At 34.8% G+C, this 20,598-nt stretch overlaps 2 protein-coding genes and 1 long non-coding RNA gene across 4 annotated transcripts in view; 2 read left to right on the top strand and 1 right to left on the bottom strand.

Annotated features, from left to right (window-relative positions):
• rbm11 (RNA binding motif protein 11) overlaps positions 1-9,842 on the bottom strand; it is an 11,217-nt gene extending 1,375 nt beyond the window's left edge. Inside the window, exons 1-3 of one of the 2 annotated variants that reach the window (XM_009295606.5) lie at positions 9,611-9,842; positions 5,219-5,375; positions 5,059-5,122 (exon numbers count right to left, since the gene is read on the bottom strand). In XM_009295606.5, coding sequence (XP_009293881.2) covers positions 5,059-5,122; positions 5,219-5,375; positions 9,611-9,706 — 317 coding nt within the window. In that variant the 5' untranslated portion in view covers positions 9,707-9,842. 2 annotated transcript variants of the gene reach the window in all.
• On the top strand, positions 5,243-11,294 carry LOC141379888 (uncharacterized). The gene is made up of 3 exons (XR_012396834.1): positions 5,243-5,378; positions 10,663-10,726; positions 11,172-11,294. It is a non-coding gene; the product is annotated as an uncharacterized lncRNA (long non-coding RNA).
• A 2,452-nt stretch (positions 11,295-13,746) lies between these two features.
• Positions 13,747-20,598, top strand: part of lipia (lipase, member Ia) — a 27,985-nt gene continuing 21,133 nt past the window's right edge. Inside the window, 2 exon segments of the mRNA NM_001003499.1 lie at positions 13,747-13,777; positions 18,610-18,673. Of these exon segments, the coding sequence (NP_001003499.1) occupies positions 13,775-13,777; positions 18,610-18,673 (67 nt within the window). The 5' untranslated portion in view covers positions 13,747-13,774.

Here is a 20,598-nt window from a genome sequence, read left to right as displayed (position 1 = left end):
TGCACCTGGGCACGGTTCGGATAGCATAGTGTGAGTAGTGGGCCCTAAGGCAGTGCGAAAACTGCGTGAGTTGAGCATTTGATACAATTAACGCGCGTATTGTAAAAAGGGGCATAGTAAGTCCCCTTTAAATAAAAGTCTCATTGTTAAGGACATCATAGTTACATTTTTTTTAATATGTTCGGCTTATGAAATAAACAACTGTTTAAAATGTGACTATTTTTGTAATGCTGCATTTACACCAGAAGCGGATGAAGCGTCAAGCGCGAGTGATTAACATGTTAAATCAATGCAAAGAAATAAATAGACATCCTGCGGCGCGATTTAAGCAAATAAGGGTGCACTCACATTAGGTACAGTTGCCTTGAACAGTGGCAAAGCACGATTGTCCCCATCCCCTCTCCCCATCGGTCTGCACTCGCATTGCATTTTTTACCTACCGGACCTGAGCACGCTTACATCATCAATAATACAACTGTTCAGTTTAACAGGAAGAGAAGCGCTCTCGCTCAGCACATTGGAGATTGCTTTAGTATATATAGTTATATATATATATATTATATATTTTTTTAGTAATTTGGGACGCAGTGACACGCAGTCAAACACTTTGCCAAACAGATCCACCACTTTTGACGCTCATAAATCCTCGTGCTGCAGGTATTAGGAGGTTTCCTGAAGGTGTAGCTGAAGTGCAGCAAGGGGTTTGCATATTTAATAAGCTACGACAGTTTCTGTTCATTGAAACTTAAGAATGATTTATAAATCCATATGAAACAGTCCCCTAAATGTCACATTGCGTCTTAAGTTTTGGGCTCAGGCGTGCTTTGCACTCACACTTTAAGCATACTGTGCCAAAAAGCACAAGTGAACCATGCTCTGGCACACCTCTTCCAACCGTGCCGGGGCCGACCAACTGAACCAAGCCTGAGCCCGATTCAGAGCACATACACTTCTGAAACAAATCAGGAAATGCACCTGGGCACGGTTCGGATAGCATAGTGTGAGTAGTGGGCCCTAAGGCAGTGCGAAAGCTGTGTGAGTTGAGCATTTGATAAACTTAAAGGCTGATTTATACTTCTGCGTCAAACGCCGGCGTATGCTACGGCGCTGACGCATAGCCCTTCGCCGTGGCCATCGGCGTCACTGACGTGCACCTCTCAAAAAATGTAACTACACGTCGCAACAACGCGTAGCGCAAGCTCTGTGATTGGTCGGCTTGGTAGCGCTGAAGAGTCTGGGCGGGAAAGAGCCGTGCGAATGGCACAAGCCCGATGTAGCGATTGTTTACAAGTGTGGAGTCCTGTGAAGGAGCTCCGGATGGAAAGTTTTGTTTTGTGTTTACCTCATATTTAAAGTTGTTGCACATCCGCCGGTTCCTGCCTCAAAATAGGCGAGTTTGAGCCACTTGTACATCCAGGAAGTGTTTAGGAAAAGCAAAACAGCAGAGAAGAAACTCGACACAGAGGAACATTTTCACCTCACTGCCAACTAGAGACAACAGAGAGACCAACAGAGACCAACAGAGACAACGCGCAGAAGTATAAATGCACAGCTTCGCGCGTTGCATGCGCCGTGGGTTACGCCGGTCACTTGACGCAGAAGTATAAACCAGGCTTAACGCGCGTATTGCACAAATCGCTCAAGTTGGAAAATCAGAACTTCAACGGACATTCCCATGGGGAAATCCTCTTGCAAACATCGGACAACAGTTCTCCAAACTGGGCTCCCACCGCTGAAAGCCTCCATTATCCAGGTATATTTTCTGGCAGAGTTGATGAACTCACAGACTTTGGTACAACTCTGAAAGGATCTAGGGCACTCAGACATGGCGCCGAACAAATGTATGCTGTTTTTCACCCTTTCTAAAGCACATAAACACAGCTACTCTCTCAATAAAATCCATGTTAGCAATATCTATTGTGAAGTGAATTTCAGTGAATATCATGATTTATTCACGCCATCCACGTCTGGTGTGAACACACAAAATAGATTGGTTAAGCTTGGCAAGACTGTTTATCAAAAGTACAGTATTACTAGTAATACAGTTTCAAATGAATTCTATTATATAAACGTCTGATGATTTATGGCATATCTCCAATCCTCTGTGAAATTAAAACATTTTTGAGAATGTACATTAAATGACTATGATTTTTGTTAATTTTAACCTTCTAAGAATTTTTGAATTACTAGCTGATTATAGATTATATGATGGATACATGTATATAATGACATGAGACACCTACAACTATGTTGTTGCAAATATCTAAATTAATACACTTTTGAAAAAAAATTAAATAAATAAAGCAAAACGAAGTTTAATAAATATATAAATACATAAAATAAAGTATTCTATTAAGCATTAGAAACCATAAACCAAACCAACCAGCTATGAGTGGAATTACACGATTAGTTGAGCATATAACAATAGGACAAAAAGACAGCGGTTCTAATTTCTATATATGTTTTTTTTTTAAAGAAAACTCTTCTGACTTCATAATTATGATCCCAAATTTAATATACATTATCTAACTAATTCTTTTGTTATTCTCTATTCTGTCATAGAATTAAAGAGTAAATTTTTAGCTTCTCAGATTTTAATTGCTTTTAAAATATTTCCTAAGAAATGTTTAATGGAGAGAATATGCTTGTTAATTTTGGTTCATTTAATTAATGTTTGTTTCTACTAACTACATTTTTTTGTCTTTGCCCTAATAAAAGTAATTCATTTTTTACTAGATGTTTTTCAAGAAAGTAGTATTCCGCTTAAAGTGCAATTTAAAGGCTGAACTATGTTATTGGGTTAATTAGGCAAGTTATTGGATAATGGTTTGTATATACATAGAAAAAAACAAATACTATGAAAGTCAATGGTTACAGGTTTCCATCATTCTTCAAAATATCTTCTTTTGTGTTTAACATACAAAAAAACTCAAACAGGTTTGGAACACAGTCAATGGAGAGTAAATGATGACAATTTTCAATTTGTAAGTGAACTATCCCTTTAATCAGCAGATATGTTGCCTCAGGAAAGGCTTGTCAGGCAGCATTTACGCACAACTATACCTCCTAAAAATTTATTTTGGACAGATTTATGAGGCAACAGATGGTTTTCAATGATCTGCAACAAAATAGAGAGCTCAAGTGAAAAACGAGCAGAAAATATTAGCTGCAACTAATCACTGGGAAACATCCATACACACTCATACATACACTACGGAAAAATTAGCTTACCCAGTTTACCTACAGCTCATGTCTTTGGACTGGGGGAAACCGGAGCACCCGGAGAAAACCCACGCCAACACAAGGAGAAAGTGTAAACTTCACACAGAAATGCCAACTGACCCAGCCAAGGCTCAAACCAGCGACCTTCTTGCTATGAGGTGATCGTGCTACCCATTGCACCACCCAAAGTAATATTAAATTTATATAATTTATTTACCTTTTTCTTTTTATTTAAATCCTTTTGTTTCTTGGTTTTGTTTTGTTTTTCTCTACTTAGTATCTCTTACCAGTTTATTATACTGAACTATTAAACGTTTCAAACGGTATTTTATCTTTTTTACTGAGTGCCTCAATTGTTTTGTTTTATAATTCGATTTCATATATTAAACCAATGAACAATTTAAAAAAAAACATTTAAAAAAATAATATAGCATTAGTAGACATTAAATTATAAACTCACTGGCCACTTTATAAGGTACACCTCAGTAGTACCGGGTTCAAGCCACTTTTGCTTTCAGAACTGCCTTAATCCTTCATGGCATAGATTCAACAAGGTACTGGAAATATTCCTCAGAGATTTTGGTCCATATTTACATGATAGCATCACGCAGTTGCTGCAGATTTGTCAGCTGCACATTCATGATGTGAATCTCCCATTCTACCACATCTCAAAGGTGCTCTATTGGATTGAAATCTGGTGACTGTGGAGGCCATTTGAGTACAGTGAAATTAATTGTCATATTCAAGAAACCAGTCTGAGATAATTTGCGCTGTATGACATGGCATGTTATCCTGCTCTATCCTGTACAATGTGGTCATAAAGGGATGCACATGGTCAGCAACAACACTCAGGTAGGCTGTGGTATTGACAGGATGCCCATTTGGTACTAATGGGCCCAAAGTGTGCCAAGAAAATATCCCCCAAACCATTGCAACACCACCACGACCACCAGCCTGAACTGTTGAATCAAAATAGGATGGATCTATGCTTTCATGTTGTTGACGCCAAATTCTGACCCTACCATCCGAATGTTGCAGCAGAAATCGAGACTCTTCAGACCAGGCAACGTTTTTTCCAATCCTCTATTTTCTAATTTTGGTGAGCCTGTTCAAATTGTAGCCTCAGTTTCCTGTTCTTAGCTGACAGGAGTGGCACCCGGTGTGGTCTTCTGCTGCTGTAGCACATCTGCCTCAAGGTTTGACGTGTTGTGCATTCAGAGATGCTCTTCTGCACACCTCCGTTTAAACGAGTGGTTATTTGAGTTACTGTTGTCTTTCTATCAGCTCGAACCAGTCTGACCATTCTCCTCTGACCTCTGGAACCAACAAGGCATTTGGGCACACAGAAATGCCACTCACTGGATATTTCCTCTTTTTCTAACCATTCTCTGTAAACCCTATAAACGGTTGTGGGTGAAAATCCCAGTAGATCAGCACAGTTTCTGAAATACTCAGACCAGCCCGTCTGATACTAACAACCATATACTAACAACCAAAGTCACTTAAATCACCTTTCTTCCCCATTCTGATGCTCAGTTTAAACTGCAGCACATTGTCTTTACCATGTCTACATGCCTAAATGCATTGGGTTGCTGCTATGTGATTGGCTGATAGGAAATCTACAATAACAAGCAGTTGGACAAGTGTACCTAATAAAGTGGCCAGTGTGTGTATTTAAATCATTCATAAAAATCTTCAGAATAATACACACCCAGCCCATGTGATTTTCTTTCACAATCCAACCCAGCCCTCCATTAAAGAAAAGAAAAAGTAAGCGGCCCTCACAGAACAAAGCTTAACGTAACTTTAGTGTAAGTTTTTAGTAATCTGACACACCTGTTTGTTATCAGTCCATTCTCCATGTGGAATGCAAACACGTCACTCCTATGATAATGGCCTCCTAAAAATAACACATTACAAGCATTCTGTTGTTGTTGTGTGTGTTCAAGATAACATGTCTGCCATCATCTCAACGCTGATGTATAAAGTCACCCACCATTATTACACTGTAACTTGATTGGTTGCCCATACAGCCAGATTCCATTGAGAAGTTCAACTGCATAGGGAACAGCTTCGGCATGCTTATAATAAACGCATGCATAAGGCAACTGCTGTCCATCTCTGGATATATGCACCTTGTCCACCGGTCCAGCCTGGTAAGTGATTTATATATGACAAAACAAAAACAATGTTGGAATGTTTTCCATACACGTACTTCCCCAAATGGAAAAGTAATATGGTAATTTCTTGTAAATATATACAAACAAATGATTCAATACTGTACTAATTTTCTTCAACTTTATTTATTATTATACTTCAATACATAAAATTTTACTGTAGTAAGAACTAAAGTACACAACTACTTTTATTAAAAAAAAACTTTTTTACTTACTTTTCGAGTGCCTTGGACTAGCGATTTTGTTGTTTACAGTACATGTGACGAAACAGTATTTAATAGTTTTATTTATCATGAGAGTAAAGAGACAGCTAAAAGTTCACATTAAAAACTAAAAATCACCTCAAAATTTATTCAAACTTAAGCGGTTCTAAACCAGGGGTGGGCAAACTTGATCCTGGAGGGCCGGTGTCCTGCACAGTTTAGCTCCAACTCTAATCAAACACACCTGCTTAAAGATTTCTAGTGAACTTGAAGACACTGATTAGCTTGTTCAGGTGAGTTTGATTAGTGTTGGAGCTAAACTGTGCAGGACATCGGCCCTCCAGGACCGAGTTTGCCCACCCCTGTAATCTAAACGATTATGAATTTCTTTTGTTGAACACAAAAGAAGATATTTCGAAAAATGTTGGAAAACTGTAACCATTTACTTCTATAGACCTTTTTCATGGCTGCTGCATGGAGGGCGCCATAGCGACCAGCGTCTTCCGGTAGAATGCTAAAAACTTCAGTTTACAGCAACTGGTACTTTGTGCTCCGAAAATGGGTTTCAATAACGTTTTTAATGGATAACAGAGTGTTTTTGTGACACACAACTTAAAAATGTGTCTGTTAAAGCCGTTATAATCTGTCACATGTGGTTCAAGCGCGTCAGAAATACGAGAAAAACATTCTCTTAGTTCACGTGTCTTCTTCAGAAATACAGTGTGTGTTCCCGGCCTGTCAGCTGTTAGCTCAGCGGCTCTTTAACACACACACACATAGAGAGAGAGAGAGAGAGAGAGAGAGAGAGAGAGAGAGAGAGAGAGAGAGAGAGAGAGAGAGAGAGAGAGAGAGAGAGAGAGAGAGAGAGAGAGAGAGAGAGAGAGAGAGAGAGAGAAAGAGAGAGAGAGAGAGAGAGAGATAGAGAGAGAGAACGCAAACCAGAGTACTGGCATGAAACTTAACAGGTATGAAAGTCGTGCAATTTACAAAAATGACCAATAAAAGTCTGTTATTGATACTCTGCTGGCTGATTTGCTGTTCATTCTAATCGCGAGCTGTTTGTGTTTTATTTCGTGTGTTGTTTTTACCACGGTTTGTGTTTTTCTGTCATTTCGAAATGACACTAGCCTATATTTTCACTTTGTCACAGTTATTAAATCAGTGTGTCAGTGGCACAGTACAGGCTACGTGTGTGTGTCAAACATTTTGGTGAATTAAATTTGTTTGGGCTGGTTAGTGGTTATATATTTGAAATAAAGAGAAAATGTTGACTTTAGCAATGACAAGGCTTTATTTAAACATCACAAGATGCCGTCTGACAACGAGGGGAAAATGCCTCACAGCAGCTGTTTTCCATCCTATTAGATCGCATTTCTTTAAATGATCAGTCCAGGAGATGGTGCTGATGGACAACAGTATTAGTTCAAAGAGGATAAAAGCAGGTAAAATAGATTAAAACTATCGTTTCAATGCTGTCCAAATGTGACTGTTTACACGCACCAGCTGCCGACCGGAAGTTCTTCGCATTCTCCTTGCGCATACACACAAAGCATAATGGGTAATTTTGCGTTCCAAGAAAAAGGTCAATAGAATTTTTTTCTACTATGCAAGTCAGTGGTACCACTTTTAGCTTTCTTCAAAATATCTTCTTTTGGTTTAATAGAAGTAACTCGTAAAGGTTTGGAACATCTCGAGCGCAAGTAAATGTGAGTAAATTTGTCTTATTTTTGGGTGAACTATCCCTTTAATAGTACTGTAGAGAGTTTAGAGTTGTTAAATATGTAGTATGGTTCAAAAACACTAGTGTTTACTATTAATTACTATAGTTCTTTTTGTGGGTTGCCTGACAAAATTATTAAATAAACCACAAATGAATAACCAAAAATAATACATACATTTTAAAGAAATTATTCTATACAAATGCTAACTTTAGAAATTATTTACATCAATAAGTTACTTTAAATAGTCATAAAGTGTGTCTAATTTAAGGTTTAAAATATCCTGAGGCTCTAAATTTGGAAAAATAAAGATATTTATCAACAGAACCGTCATCCTCTTGTTGTTTTGTTAATACACTTTACTATAGTATGGTTCAAAAACACTAGTGTTTACTATAAATTACCATAGTTTTTTGGTCACTTTATTTTGATGGTTCATTTGCTGAATTTAAAATTAATTGCATCTACATGCCAACTAATTCTCATTAGATTATAAGTAGATTGTTGGGGTTAGGGTTAGGGGGTAGTGTTAGTTGACATGTACTTGCAAAGTTTCTTATAATTAGTTAAATGTCTGTTGAAGGAGCAGTATTAACAGATATTAAGTAGACAGTCTACTAATACTCAAATGGACCATCAAAATAAAGTGTTACCTAGTTTTTTTTTTTTTTTTTTTATGTGGGTCACCTGACGAAATTAATAAATGAACCCTAAATAAATAAACAACTCAAAATAATACATACATTTTAAAGAAATAACTCTATAAAAATGCAAACCTTTGAATTCATTTACGTCAATAATTTACTTCAAATAGTCATAAAGTATGTCTAATTTAAAGATTAAAATAACCTGAGGCTCTAAATTTGAGAAAATAAAGGTATTTATCAACAAAACCGTCATCCTCTTGTTGTTCTACTAATACACTGTACACTCTCATAAATAAAGGTGCAAGAGCTGTCACTGGGGTGGTACCTTTTTAAAAGGTACATATTTGTACCTAAAGGGTTTATATTAGTACCTCAAAGGTATATATTAGTACCTAAAAATTTAAGAGGTACTCTTTTGTACTTCTTAGGAACTAATATGTACACTTGAAGTATTAATAAGAACCCTTTAAGTACAAATATGTACCTTTCAAAAAGGTGCCACCCCAGTGACAGCTCTTGTACCTTTACGGTTCAAAAACACCAGTGTTTGATATAAAATACTATAGTTTTTGGTCACACTTTATTTTGATGGTCCACTAAATTTAAGTTACATTGCATCTACATGCCAACTAATTCTCATTAGATTATAAGTAGACTGTTAGGTTGGGGTTAGGAGTTAGTGTACATTGACATGTACTTGCAAAGTGTCTTATAGTCAGTTAAATGACTGTTGAAGGAGCAGTATCAACAGATAATAAGCAGTAATCTACTAATACTCAAATGGACCATCAAAATAAAGTGTTACCTAGTTTTTTTTTTATGTGGGTCACCTGACGAAATTATTAAATGAACCATAAATAAATAATTAACCAAAAATAATACATGCGCTTTATAGAAATTACTGTGTAAAAATGCAAGATTTTGAATTAATTTTACGTCAATAAGTTACTTCAATAAAGCATGTCTGATTTAAAGATTAAAATAACCTGAGGCTCTAAATTTGGCAAAATAAAGATATTTATTAACAGAAGTGCCGTCCTCTTATTGTGTTACTTATACGCTTTACTATAGTATGGTTCAAAAACACTAGGGTTTACAATAAATTACTATAGATGTTAGTCACTTTATTTTGATGGTCCGTTTGCTGAATTTAAGTTGCATCTACATGCTAATTTTCATTAGAACATAAGTAGACTTAGGTTGGGGTTAGTGTAAGTTGACATGTACTTGCAAAGTTTCTTATAGTCAGGAGCAGTATGAACAGATAATTAAATAAACAATCTACCAGGCTAATAATTAAATGGACCATTAAAATAAAGTGTTACCTAGTTTTATGTGGATCACCTGACGAAATTATTAAATAAACCATTAATAAATAAACAACCAAAAACAATACATATATTTTATAGAAATTACTTTATAAAAATGCAAGCTTTTGAATTCATTTTACGTCAATAAGTTACTTCAAATTGCCATTAAGTGTGTATAATTTAAAGATTAAATTAACATGAGGCTCTAAATTTGGGAAAATAAAGATATTTATCAACATTTATCGTCGTCCTCTTGTTGCTTGTTTCGTATTGCATGCATCAGTACATGACTTCGAACTTAAATGATGATGATGATGAAGGTTTTGATCTCACCTGAAGAAACAATTCAAACAGAATCTCCTCCGTCACACATCTGTGGAGGTTTCCCACAATGATGGTCTTGTTTGATAAGGATAAATGCCTCGACATTCTTTAAAGCTCTTGCCAAAAGAGTTGAAACGTGAATATTGTGGGGTGGTTTTAGGTTGTCATGCTCTCTTTTGAAAGAAATGGGTTTGACTTGTCGTGATGCAAAACTGAATTGCGACAACGCGGTGCCGCGGTCAACCACAAGGTGACGCAATAGCTCCTAAAATGTGGACAGGATGGTCAGCTTCACGAGTTATGTTTATTTTTTACTAGTAACAGGGGCTACATAAAACATAATTTGCACTTATTTTATGTGACTTATACATGTGACGAATACATAGGCCTATTAGGTTTCTATTGGCCTATAAATGTAACAAAAGATATATACATGAAAGAGTCACAGATATGTGCGAAGAAAGGAAAACTAAATGAGTCTAATAAACATAAATATCTGAAGCATACAGTAAGTAAATTATTGAAATACGTACATTAAATAATATGTACAACAGCTTCAAGAAGAAATGTTTATTACGATTTATAAAACTATTTGTTTTTTTGTTTTTTTTGTTTTGTTTTTTATTTAATTAATTGCAACGAAATGCTTATTTTTGAGTATAACAATTTATTTAATTTACATTTAATAAATAAAAATCTACGTTAAAAGGAAAACATTTTTATCCCATTTTAATGTTATTTATTAATAATATTTTTAACGTTTATTTGCATTTATTTTAATAGACATTTTCGAAATATATGCTATTAGAAATTATTATATATAACTACATAATAATTGTAATCATTATATAGCCTAACCTAAACAGTAGCCTATCTTTATTTTGCAATAAATATGTAGACTTTTTTAAACAAGTTTAAACAAATAAGAAACTGTGAATTTAGTTTATGTAGTGATCTCGACGTAAAAAAAAAAAAAAAGTTGTTTTCACATGATCACGACTTATATTTCTCGTGATCTTGACATAACAAAATGTTGGTGAAAACGTTCTTGTCTTTTGCAGATCTACAGAAAAATATTTTGGGGGCTCTTATATGTCACACTGATGTTGTTTGACATTCATAGAGGTAACGTTGCACCTAATGCACCTAAATTCACATTTACTTCATTGTTTGCTTTTCCAGCTTTTATAAAACTAAATGATGTTTTCTTTGAACAACCTATTGGCATTCTCTGAAATGTGTGCTCTTCTTTGTGGTTAACCAATTGTGGCTTAACATGAGTTAATAACCATGACACAGTTCCAGTCTTAGTTTCTGTTTTACTGATTGGAATAAAATGCATCCTTTTGTGAGTAAAATTCAAATAATTTATATTCAATTAAATTAAATCACTTTTAAAAAAGGAAAAAACCTATTTATCTCTTAAAAATATTATGAAATAATTTTAAATGAATGAATGAATTAAATAAATATTATTTAATTCAAGCATTATATATATATATATATATATATATATATATATATATATATATATATATATATATATATATATAAAATTGTGTGTGTGTAGGTGCTGTGTGCTGTCGCCTGTCGTCACTGGGTCGCTGGTTCGAGCCTCTGCATTTCTGTTTGGAGTTTGCATGTTCTCCCTGTGTTCGCGTGGGTTTCCTCCGGGTGCTCCGGTTTCCCCCACAGTCCAAAGACTGTGGTACAGGTGAATTGGGTAGGCTAAACTGTCCGTAGTGTATGAGTGTGTGTTTGTTTCCCAGAGATGGGTTGCGGCTGGAAGGGCATCCGCTGCGTAAAAACATTCTGGATAAGTTGGCTGTTTATTCTGCTGTGGCAACCCCGGATTAATAAAGGGACAAAGCCAAAAAGAAAATGAATGTGTGTGTGTGTGTGTACAGGATATATATATTTTTTTTTCTATTATTATTATTTTATGATTATTTAATGCAGTATATTTTGTAAATAATAATGATAAAATAGTAATAATGTCACAATCACCAGCGATCTACAACCTGAGAACGCTGGCAAACACTCACTTTCACATGAACTACAAATCCACCATGTTATGGACTACATATTCAGTCATGCAGCACAGACACACACACACACACAGCTGCTCCAAGCCTCCTCTGATTAGACTTTCACATGAAGCTGCTCTAGGACTTATTCATGGACTATAAGTACTGCTCAAACACAAACACTGTTGCTGAGTCTTGTCTACTGTTTTAGTGACACTACAATGCGCTTTTCTTTGTCTTGGTTTTCCGTGTTTTGATGCTTGCCTTGTTTATTTGTTTAATCCTGTTTGCTGCCTGTCTAACCATCTGCCTGTTATTTTGACTATGACTCTGGATTGCCCTTATACATCTGTTTGCCTTGTATTGATTACTGCTTGCCTGACCATTCTAATAAACCTGCATGTGGATTCGCACCTCTGTTGTCTGTGTCACATCCCTGGTTACAAATAACAAATAATAATATAATATTTTAATTAAAGAGCCTTTCAAGAAACCTAAGGTCACTGTACAGCATATATACACAATTCAATAATTTAAAAATAAACGGACGGTATAAAAATAGAGCAGATGATAAAATACAAAGACTAATATAGAATGTAGTATGCAGTTATAAAGAGTGAGTTATTTTGAACACATGAGTTTTAAGTCGGCATTTAAACAGAGGGAGAGAGTCAATGTTGCAGATGTCAGGAGGAACAGAATTCCAGAGTTTGACTGAAAGCTCTGCTCCCCATTGCTGAGATGGGCAGAGGGAACAGAGGTGGAGGATCTAGCGGAAATGATGATATAGAGGAGATCAGACAAATACGGCTGTGCGATGTTACGGATGGCTTTGAATGTATGCAGGATGATTTTATATTTGTTTCAGGCTTGGATTGGAATCCATGCAGTTTAGATCTTGTAAAATGGGGGTGAAATGGTGAAAAGAAGTAATTCTAGTGATGATGAGTTCTGGACCAGTTGAAGCTTATGGAAGGATTTCTGTGGAATATTCATTATTATCATAGATAAGGGGATAATTTACATGGTTATTTTAAACATGTATTAAATTTAGCATTATATAATATAAAAGTATATCTCTGTTTTTGCAATAAATTTTATTTGAAGTAAAAAAAACATATCCTCAAATGATTAAAATAATTAAATAAAAATGATTTTTTAAAAAATGAGCAAATAACAGTGTGCGTAATATACAGAGCAGCAATATGAGGTTTTACATTTTTAACAAGTAAATATATAATAAATTAAATAAATTTTTAAATCAAATTAAATCAATTTTAATACATTTTTTATTGACAAAATCAGTTAATAGTTCAAGAAAACAAACAAACAAAAAATAAATAAAATTTTAAAAAGTATATAAGAAGGTCGCTGGGTCGCTGGTTCGAACCTCGGCTCAGTTGGCGTCTCTGTGTGGAGTTTGTATGTTCTCCATGCATTCGCGTGGGGGTTTCCTCCAGGTGCTCCGATTTCCACCACAGTCCAAAGACATGCGTTACAGGTGAATTGAGTAGGCTAAATTGTCCGTAGGGTATGAGTGTGTGTGTGTGTGTGTGTGTGTGTGTGGATGTTTCCCGAAGATGGGTTGCAGCTGGAAGGGTCTCCACTGCGTAAAAACATGCTGGATAAGTTGGTGGTTCATTCTGCTGTGGCGACCCCGGATTAATAAAGGGACTAAGCCAACAAGAAAATTAATGAATGAAAAAAGTATATACATATATATATATATGTGTGTGTGTGTGTGTGTGTGTGTGTGTGTGTGTGTGTGTGTGTGTGTGTGTGTGTGTGTGTGTATAATTCACATTTCTTCTTGATTTGTTTTTTTTATTTATGTGTTTATATTTCCCCAAAATTATACACATCACATATTTAATTCAATGTAGAGTCATCTGTTTTAAATACCTTGTTACATATGTGTTGCCGCATTGTTTTTTTTCTTCACCTTTAACAGGTAGGGCAGGCTACGGGATCAAATTTCAGGAATGTGCCACCTGTAGGTGAATGTTTGTAGGAATGGTGGGTGGAGCTGTAAAGGAGGAGCTGCTCAGCAAGTGTCTCCTTAGTATTTCCTGGTCTGTTCAAATGAAATGCTTGAAACACTCATAGTAAACTCTTACCGTCAGATGTAAATGATTGCTCCTCCAACATGGTAAGCTGTCTCTTCTATTCTTGTATGGAATTCCTTGTTGTAGATAGTTATAACTTCTGTTGTTTGATTGTTTATACATGTTTTATGTCTAATGGGTACATGACTGCTGGTTTATGTTTGTGGGTCTGTCTACATTAGAAGGTTTTTTAATTCAGTGCCTATGTACTATTGTTTTAACTGAAGACACAGTTAATGTAAAAGTTATATGTTCAAGTTGTGTGAGAACACTTTTATACCACTCCTATAGCAACAGGATAAAACCAGTTTGTCTTCTTTTAGGTTGGGGTAAAGTTGGTTGTATATTTGCACATTCCTTCAGTGGCAGCTTGTGACATGCTACTTATATTGTTTACCATGGTACTTTGAACATTAGGTCTGAAATCACGCGCAAGTATGACTTCAAAACAACATTAGCATTATTTATTTGACTGTGAACAATGTTTGGTAGCCATTGGCTGCTAATATAATTTTCTTTTTAAAAATGTATTAAAAGAATAATTTTCTGGAATGATACTATTAAGGAGAAAGTCTGAATATGTGAATATAAAACCAACTCAGTTGTAGCTTTAGAGTCTTTAAAATGTACACAATCTGACAACGAGCCTCTAAAATAAACAGACTGTTTGTTTAAGTTCATTGTGCAGTGGTGTGTATTTTATTTGACTTCAATAGCTTTAATGCTGTGCAAATCTTATTTTGTATGTCTGCCATTAAAGGGGTAGTTCACCCCAAAAATGAAAGTTCACTCACTGTTTACTCCCCCTCAAGTGGTTTTAAGTCTTATTGAGTTTCTTTATTGTGATGAACACACAAAAAAATTATATTTTGAAGAAGCCTGTAACCACTGATATCTATTGTAGAAAAAAACTATATAAATCAATGGTTACAGTTTCCCAACTTTCTTGTGAAGAGTTCAGATGCAAAAACCTCAAAGTGCAATGTGAAATTTTCCTCTAAAATTTGTTTTTCTCAGCCCCTTTATTTATGTTCAGTTATTTCACTTTAAAGGGGATTAAAAACTGCCAATTCTTTGCGCTGAGAGTACAATTACTGGAACTACACGCAACAGTTTGAGGAAAATGCTAGTTTTAGATGAAAATTTCATATAGCACTTAAAGGTTTTTGCATCTAAACTCTTTATATATATATTAGTGGTAGTAGTGGGCTGTTATTTGCATTACCCGAGACTTTCATTGCATGATAAAATAAAAATATGTCACTCTTAATCTATTCTCAAAGTTGGGTTGGGAGCTATGGTGACTTTCATCTTGATTTTTTTGCGCGGATGTATACCTGACCGGTGAGCCGTTTGACAAAAAAAGTGCCCTTCTGAATCAAATCAGCAGGTTGCCTGACTTTAACTGCAGTTCGACTGTTTCACTTTAACTCATGAACTTTTCATTCATGTCCCCGTGACAAACTGGGGTATTAAACACAAATAAGGAGTAAGAACTGGTGGGGTGTTATGAAATTTAATAATGCACGCCAAATGGAAAGAAGAAAACTTCTGCATTTTGTGATTTGTGTGTGTGTGCGCGCGGTCCTTTACTGACAGCCGCGTGTGTGGATCTTGTCGGAAAATATGGCGAAAAGTCCTACATGACGGTAGCTAATAGTTTGATTGTGGTGTTTACTTCAATACCTTCACTATTTTTTGCAGACTCCGCATGTCTTAATTCCATTTCTGTTTAGTTCAGTTATGACTTTAGTCGGATTAAAGTAATCAAAAAAATCGCTGTTTGGAGCTTATGTACGCCTACAGTTCAAAATTCATGTTTAACTGAAAAAACGTTTATTATTAGTAAACACAAATACATCTTATTGAACATCATTTATTTTCATCAACAATTATCATAGTTGAACAATTTCTCAAGCAGTTTGGGATGCATTTTGGAAACAGAAGATGAGCCCCTGCTTTAATGCGCCACCTGGCTTGAGAAACCCGTTCTCAGAGACTTATTATTTGGGTAGCACACATATTCTGAATGCCTTCGGCAGAATTAAAATGAGCCGCTATATATGCCACTATATATATATATATATATATATATATATATATATATATATATATATATATATATATATATATATATATATATATATATGTATATATATATATATATATGTATATATATATATATATATGTATATGTATATATATATATATATATATATATATATATATATATATATATATATATATATATATATATGTATATGTGTGTGTGTGTATACATATATACATATACATATGTATATGTATATATATATATATATATATACATATATACATATGTATATATGTGTGTGTGTGTGTGTGTGTGTGTGTGTGTGTGTATGTATATGTATGTATGTATGTATGTATGTATGTATATATATATGCATGTATGTGTATATATATATACATACATATATATATATATATATATATATATATATACACACACACACACACACACACACACACATACATATATGTGTGTGTGTGTGTGTGTGTGTGTATATGTATATATGTATATATAGTGTTCAACAAAATTAAGAGATAAGTAAAGTGTGAATAATTTCTGGGTTTAATCTGTTTAATCTCCTAAATCTGTTCCTCGCATATTTAAAAAGTGACATTTTGTTTAAACTATCTATTCGAAATGAGCTTAAACAACACAATTCTTTATTTTTTACGTTAAATTAATCCCTTCACGTAGTCTCATCACAAATCGATTATGTGTAACCAAGCATTTTTTATGATGCATGTTTTTTATATTTTAAATTCTGAAAAAGTTATTCTGTCAGTACATACTGTAGACATTACCAGGGAACTGATTTTTAGGTTTTACTTTCATTGAGATGACAATTGTTTGCCTAATATGCAAAAAAAAGAAAAAAAAAGGAGGGCAAAATTTGATCATTAAAACAATTACGTTGTGGAAAGATCATTGCTTAAAACAAAAGAAAAATCATTGAGAGTGACTGAGCTACTTTTGGTGTAGTTTTGATTAGCAGTTAGATTTCACAGTCCTTGCAACTCTGATTATACTTGCTGTTAGGTATAGTTTACACAAAAATTTAAATTTCCTCATCATTTACTCCCATTTAAGTGGCTTTAAAGTTTTGTGAATTTCTTTCTTTTATTTAACACAAAAAGACAACATTTTAAAGATTGTTGGGGGGAAAAGCAGCTGTTGGCAACCATAACAAAAAAGGCAAAGGAAGTCAATAGCTTAAGGGCGTAGATGCGCTCTTGACATTGGTGGGGACATACATCCAAATAGAGCACATGCATTGAAGGGCACAAAGTCTGTTTCACGCTTTTAAAAACATGAATAAAGTACATAATAATATAAAATAAACACTTAATAATACAAATAACGTCCTATCCCATGCTGCAAAAGTCAATTTACATGATCTTAATTCAGTCAGACTTTGAGGAGGTATGAGAAATTTAAAGAGGTGTGTGATGCAATTTACTGTTTTATACTGATTATTGTTTTTTGTTTTTTTTTGTTTTTTTTTATAATCATGGAGGCCCAAATTGAAACTGAATTTTGATTAATTGCACAGCCTTGTTTAATAGTATTACGGTGAACGATGAACGTTGTTGTAGGTTAAGAGTTGACGGAGCATTACTTTATTTTGAAGTTGATTAAATTATTGGGACTTTTCAGTAATTGGTGTATATTGGTGGGGACACGTCCCCTTCATCTATGCCAATCTACGCCCTAGCAATGGCTGTTTTTTTCCCAGCATTCTTCAGTATATCTTCCACTTTGTAAAACTGGAAGAAACTCAGTCAGGTTTGGAAATATTGGATGATGAGTAACCTATAAACAATGACAATTATGATTTTTAGGTGAGCTAGCACTTTTATACACAGATTTTATACACAGACAGATTTTGTACCTTTATTTCTTTACACTCTCAGAAGGTACATATTTATACCTGGAGGGTCAATAATGGTCACTCAAAAGTTTTTAGGTACATTTGGGCACTAATATGCACCTTTGAGGTACCACTGTGAACTCTTTGGGTACAAATATGTATATTTTGAAAAGGTTCTGCCCCAGTGACAGCTCCTGTACCTTTATTTCTGAGAGTGTAGATTGTATAATGATACTGAAATTTAGCAAATAATTTTGCTTAAAGTGCCCCATTGTGTTATTTAAAAAATCTCCTTCACCATGCAGTCCCCAAGGTTATTGGAGGGACTATTTACAAAATATTTGTGACCTAAAATGATGGATTTTGTAACCGCTATTTTAAAAACGTATAGCAGTAAAAATAGACAAAATCCTGGAGGGAATAATTAGGGTTACATACAACCAAGGATAGAAAACATAGTCTTTTTAATTATTGTTATTTACATAATTATAATGCAATTCTTCAAAATGCAAAAATAAATAAATAAATAAAAAATGTAGGCAAAATTTGATGCATATTAAAACAATTACGATGTAGAAAGATTGTTGCTTTAAACAAAACAAGAATTTGTTGCAATTAATACTTCAAAATTGTATTTAATTCCAGCCAGTCGCCTAAACAAGATGTACCATTTCCATTTATTTTAAGTAGAAGTGAATCTCATATATACACAAAAATAAATTGACAACAAAGAGTTTATAAAAATGAAAATAACAAAAAAAGCATGACAGTATGGGAGTGTACAGTTTAATGGGGTGAATTGGAAACTTGTGGTTTCGATTTGAGCAAAATATGTGATGCTTGCTTTTACAAGAAAAATGGGTGCAACTAACTGTGAAACCATGCTTCACTGCAGTATAAAAACATTTGTCACTTTTTCTAGGGTGTGAAATCTGCTGTGTTTTTGTCTTTTGCAGATCTACAGGAAAATAATTTGGGGGATCTTATATGTCACACTGATGTTGTTTGACACACACAGAGGTAACGTTGCACCTAATGCACTCAAATTCACATTTACTCCATTGTTTGCTTTTCCAGTTTCTATAAAAACTAAATGATGTGTTCTTTGAACAACCCATTGGCATTCTCTGAAATGTGTGCTCTTCTTTGTGGTTAACCACTGTGGCTTATAACACCATGAGACAGTAACCATGACATAGTCCCAGTTTCTATTTCACTCACTGCCTGTGTTAAAGTTCTCTTAAAAATGTTAAAGGGCATCACAAATGCAGCATTATTCATGCTTGTCCTGTAAATACACACACAATAAAAAACATGCATGTCTATTTTTTGCACTCATTCTTTTGCTTTTTTCCTTTCAGAAGACATAGTGTAATACATTTATGGTACACTCAAAAATATGTTTGGTGTTTGTTCAAACTACTTATTTAAAATGAGCTGAAACAACACAATTCTTGAGTTTTTTTTTTTGGGGGGGGGCAACTTAACTGGTTTGTTCAGTCCACTTAAATGTGTAACAACTAACAAGTTCACTTAATTCCTTTGTGTTGTCCCAACACAAATTGTGGGGAACCCAGCTATTTTTTTTTATTTATTCGGTAAAACTGTGATAATTTTTGAGGGCTGCATGGTGGCTCAGTGGTTAGCACTGTCGCCTCACAGCGAGAAGGTAGCTGGTTTGAGTCCTAGCTTGGCCAGTTGGCATTTCTGTGTGGAGTTTGCATGTTCTCTGGAAGGGCATCCGCTGTGTAAAAAATGCTGGAATAGTTGATGGTTCGTTCTGCTGTGGCGACCCCTGATAAATAAGTGATTAAGCTGAAGAAATTGAATGAATGATACTAATTGATAAATAGTGGCCATCAGTGGTGTAAAGTAATAAATTACAAATTCTCAAATTACTGTAACTAGGGATGGGTATCGTTAAGGTTTTAACGGTATTTCCACTTTTATTGATACCACTTATCGGTTCTGTACTTTTCACCTTTTAATGGACAGGACAGTATAGAGTATTGACAGAAACAGGAAATAGGAAGAGGGGAAGGATCGGCATAGGATCGCGAGGCAGGAATCAAACTCACGTCACCATGAGCACTGGAGTGCATGTCTCGACGCACTAACCACTACACCACTGGCAACAACATCGGTTTGATACTTTAACTGTTCTCTTTATGAAAAAAACAGAAAACAATGAACGGAATTAACAACACTTAACAACACTTAACAACACTTTATTATTAAGTTTTTTATGTAAAATAAAGCAAATCTAATAATTTTAAAACTAATAAATCATTTTTTTTGCAGCAAACATGTACAATGTGGAAGAAATAAAAGTGTCCAATGAGATGAAAAATCAACACGCAATGGCTTGTTTAACTGTTTAGAATTTATGTGAGAGATGAGGAAATGGAAAAAGGATACTTTATGATGACTAAAATTGCCAAATGGCCTTAAAGGCTCACGAAACCTTTGAGTAGTTTTTTTTTTTGAGATTTTAACAGATTTGTGTGTGTTGAGCATCAGTTAAGACAATGTTAGCACCTGTTAGCTTTTATTGTGGGGAAAAAGTGGATAATTTTGAGCTTTTGTCAGCTAATTTCAGGTTTAAAATGATTTTTGGAGCAGGATCAAAATCAACATAGCGTAGAACTGCAAATGCAAAGATGATCATCATCAGTTTCTTATTATTATTCATAGCGGAGTTTTCTTATCCTATGAGAAGAGCCTGCTTAATATTCATGGAAGCACGTGCTTTCCGAAGACTAGACAGACCTGCCAGTGCCAAGCTGTGAGACACGGATCCACGGCATACAGTATTTAGCTGTTCATGAAGGGTTGTTTAAATGATTCACGGGGTTTGTTGCATGTTTTTCCCATTGATCCTGTCAGGGATCAGCAAAAGCTTTATGCAAAGCTGTATGTGTCCAGCAAGCATTTTTGTCAGGAGA

The sequence above is a fragment of the Danio rerio genome, chromosome 21 (genome assembly GCF_049306965.1).
Source record: "Danio rerio strain Tuebingen ecotype United States chromosome 21, GRCz12tu, whole genome shotgun sequence".
NCBI lineage: Eukaryota > Metazoa > Chordata > Actinopteri > Cypriniformes > Danionidae > Danio > Danio rerio.
This window is presented reverse-complemented; position numbering and strand designations above follow the sequence as displayed.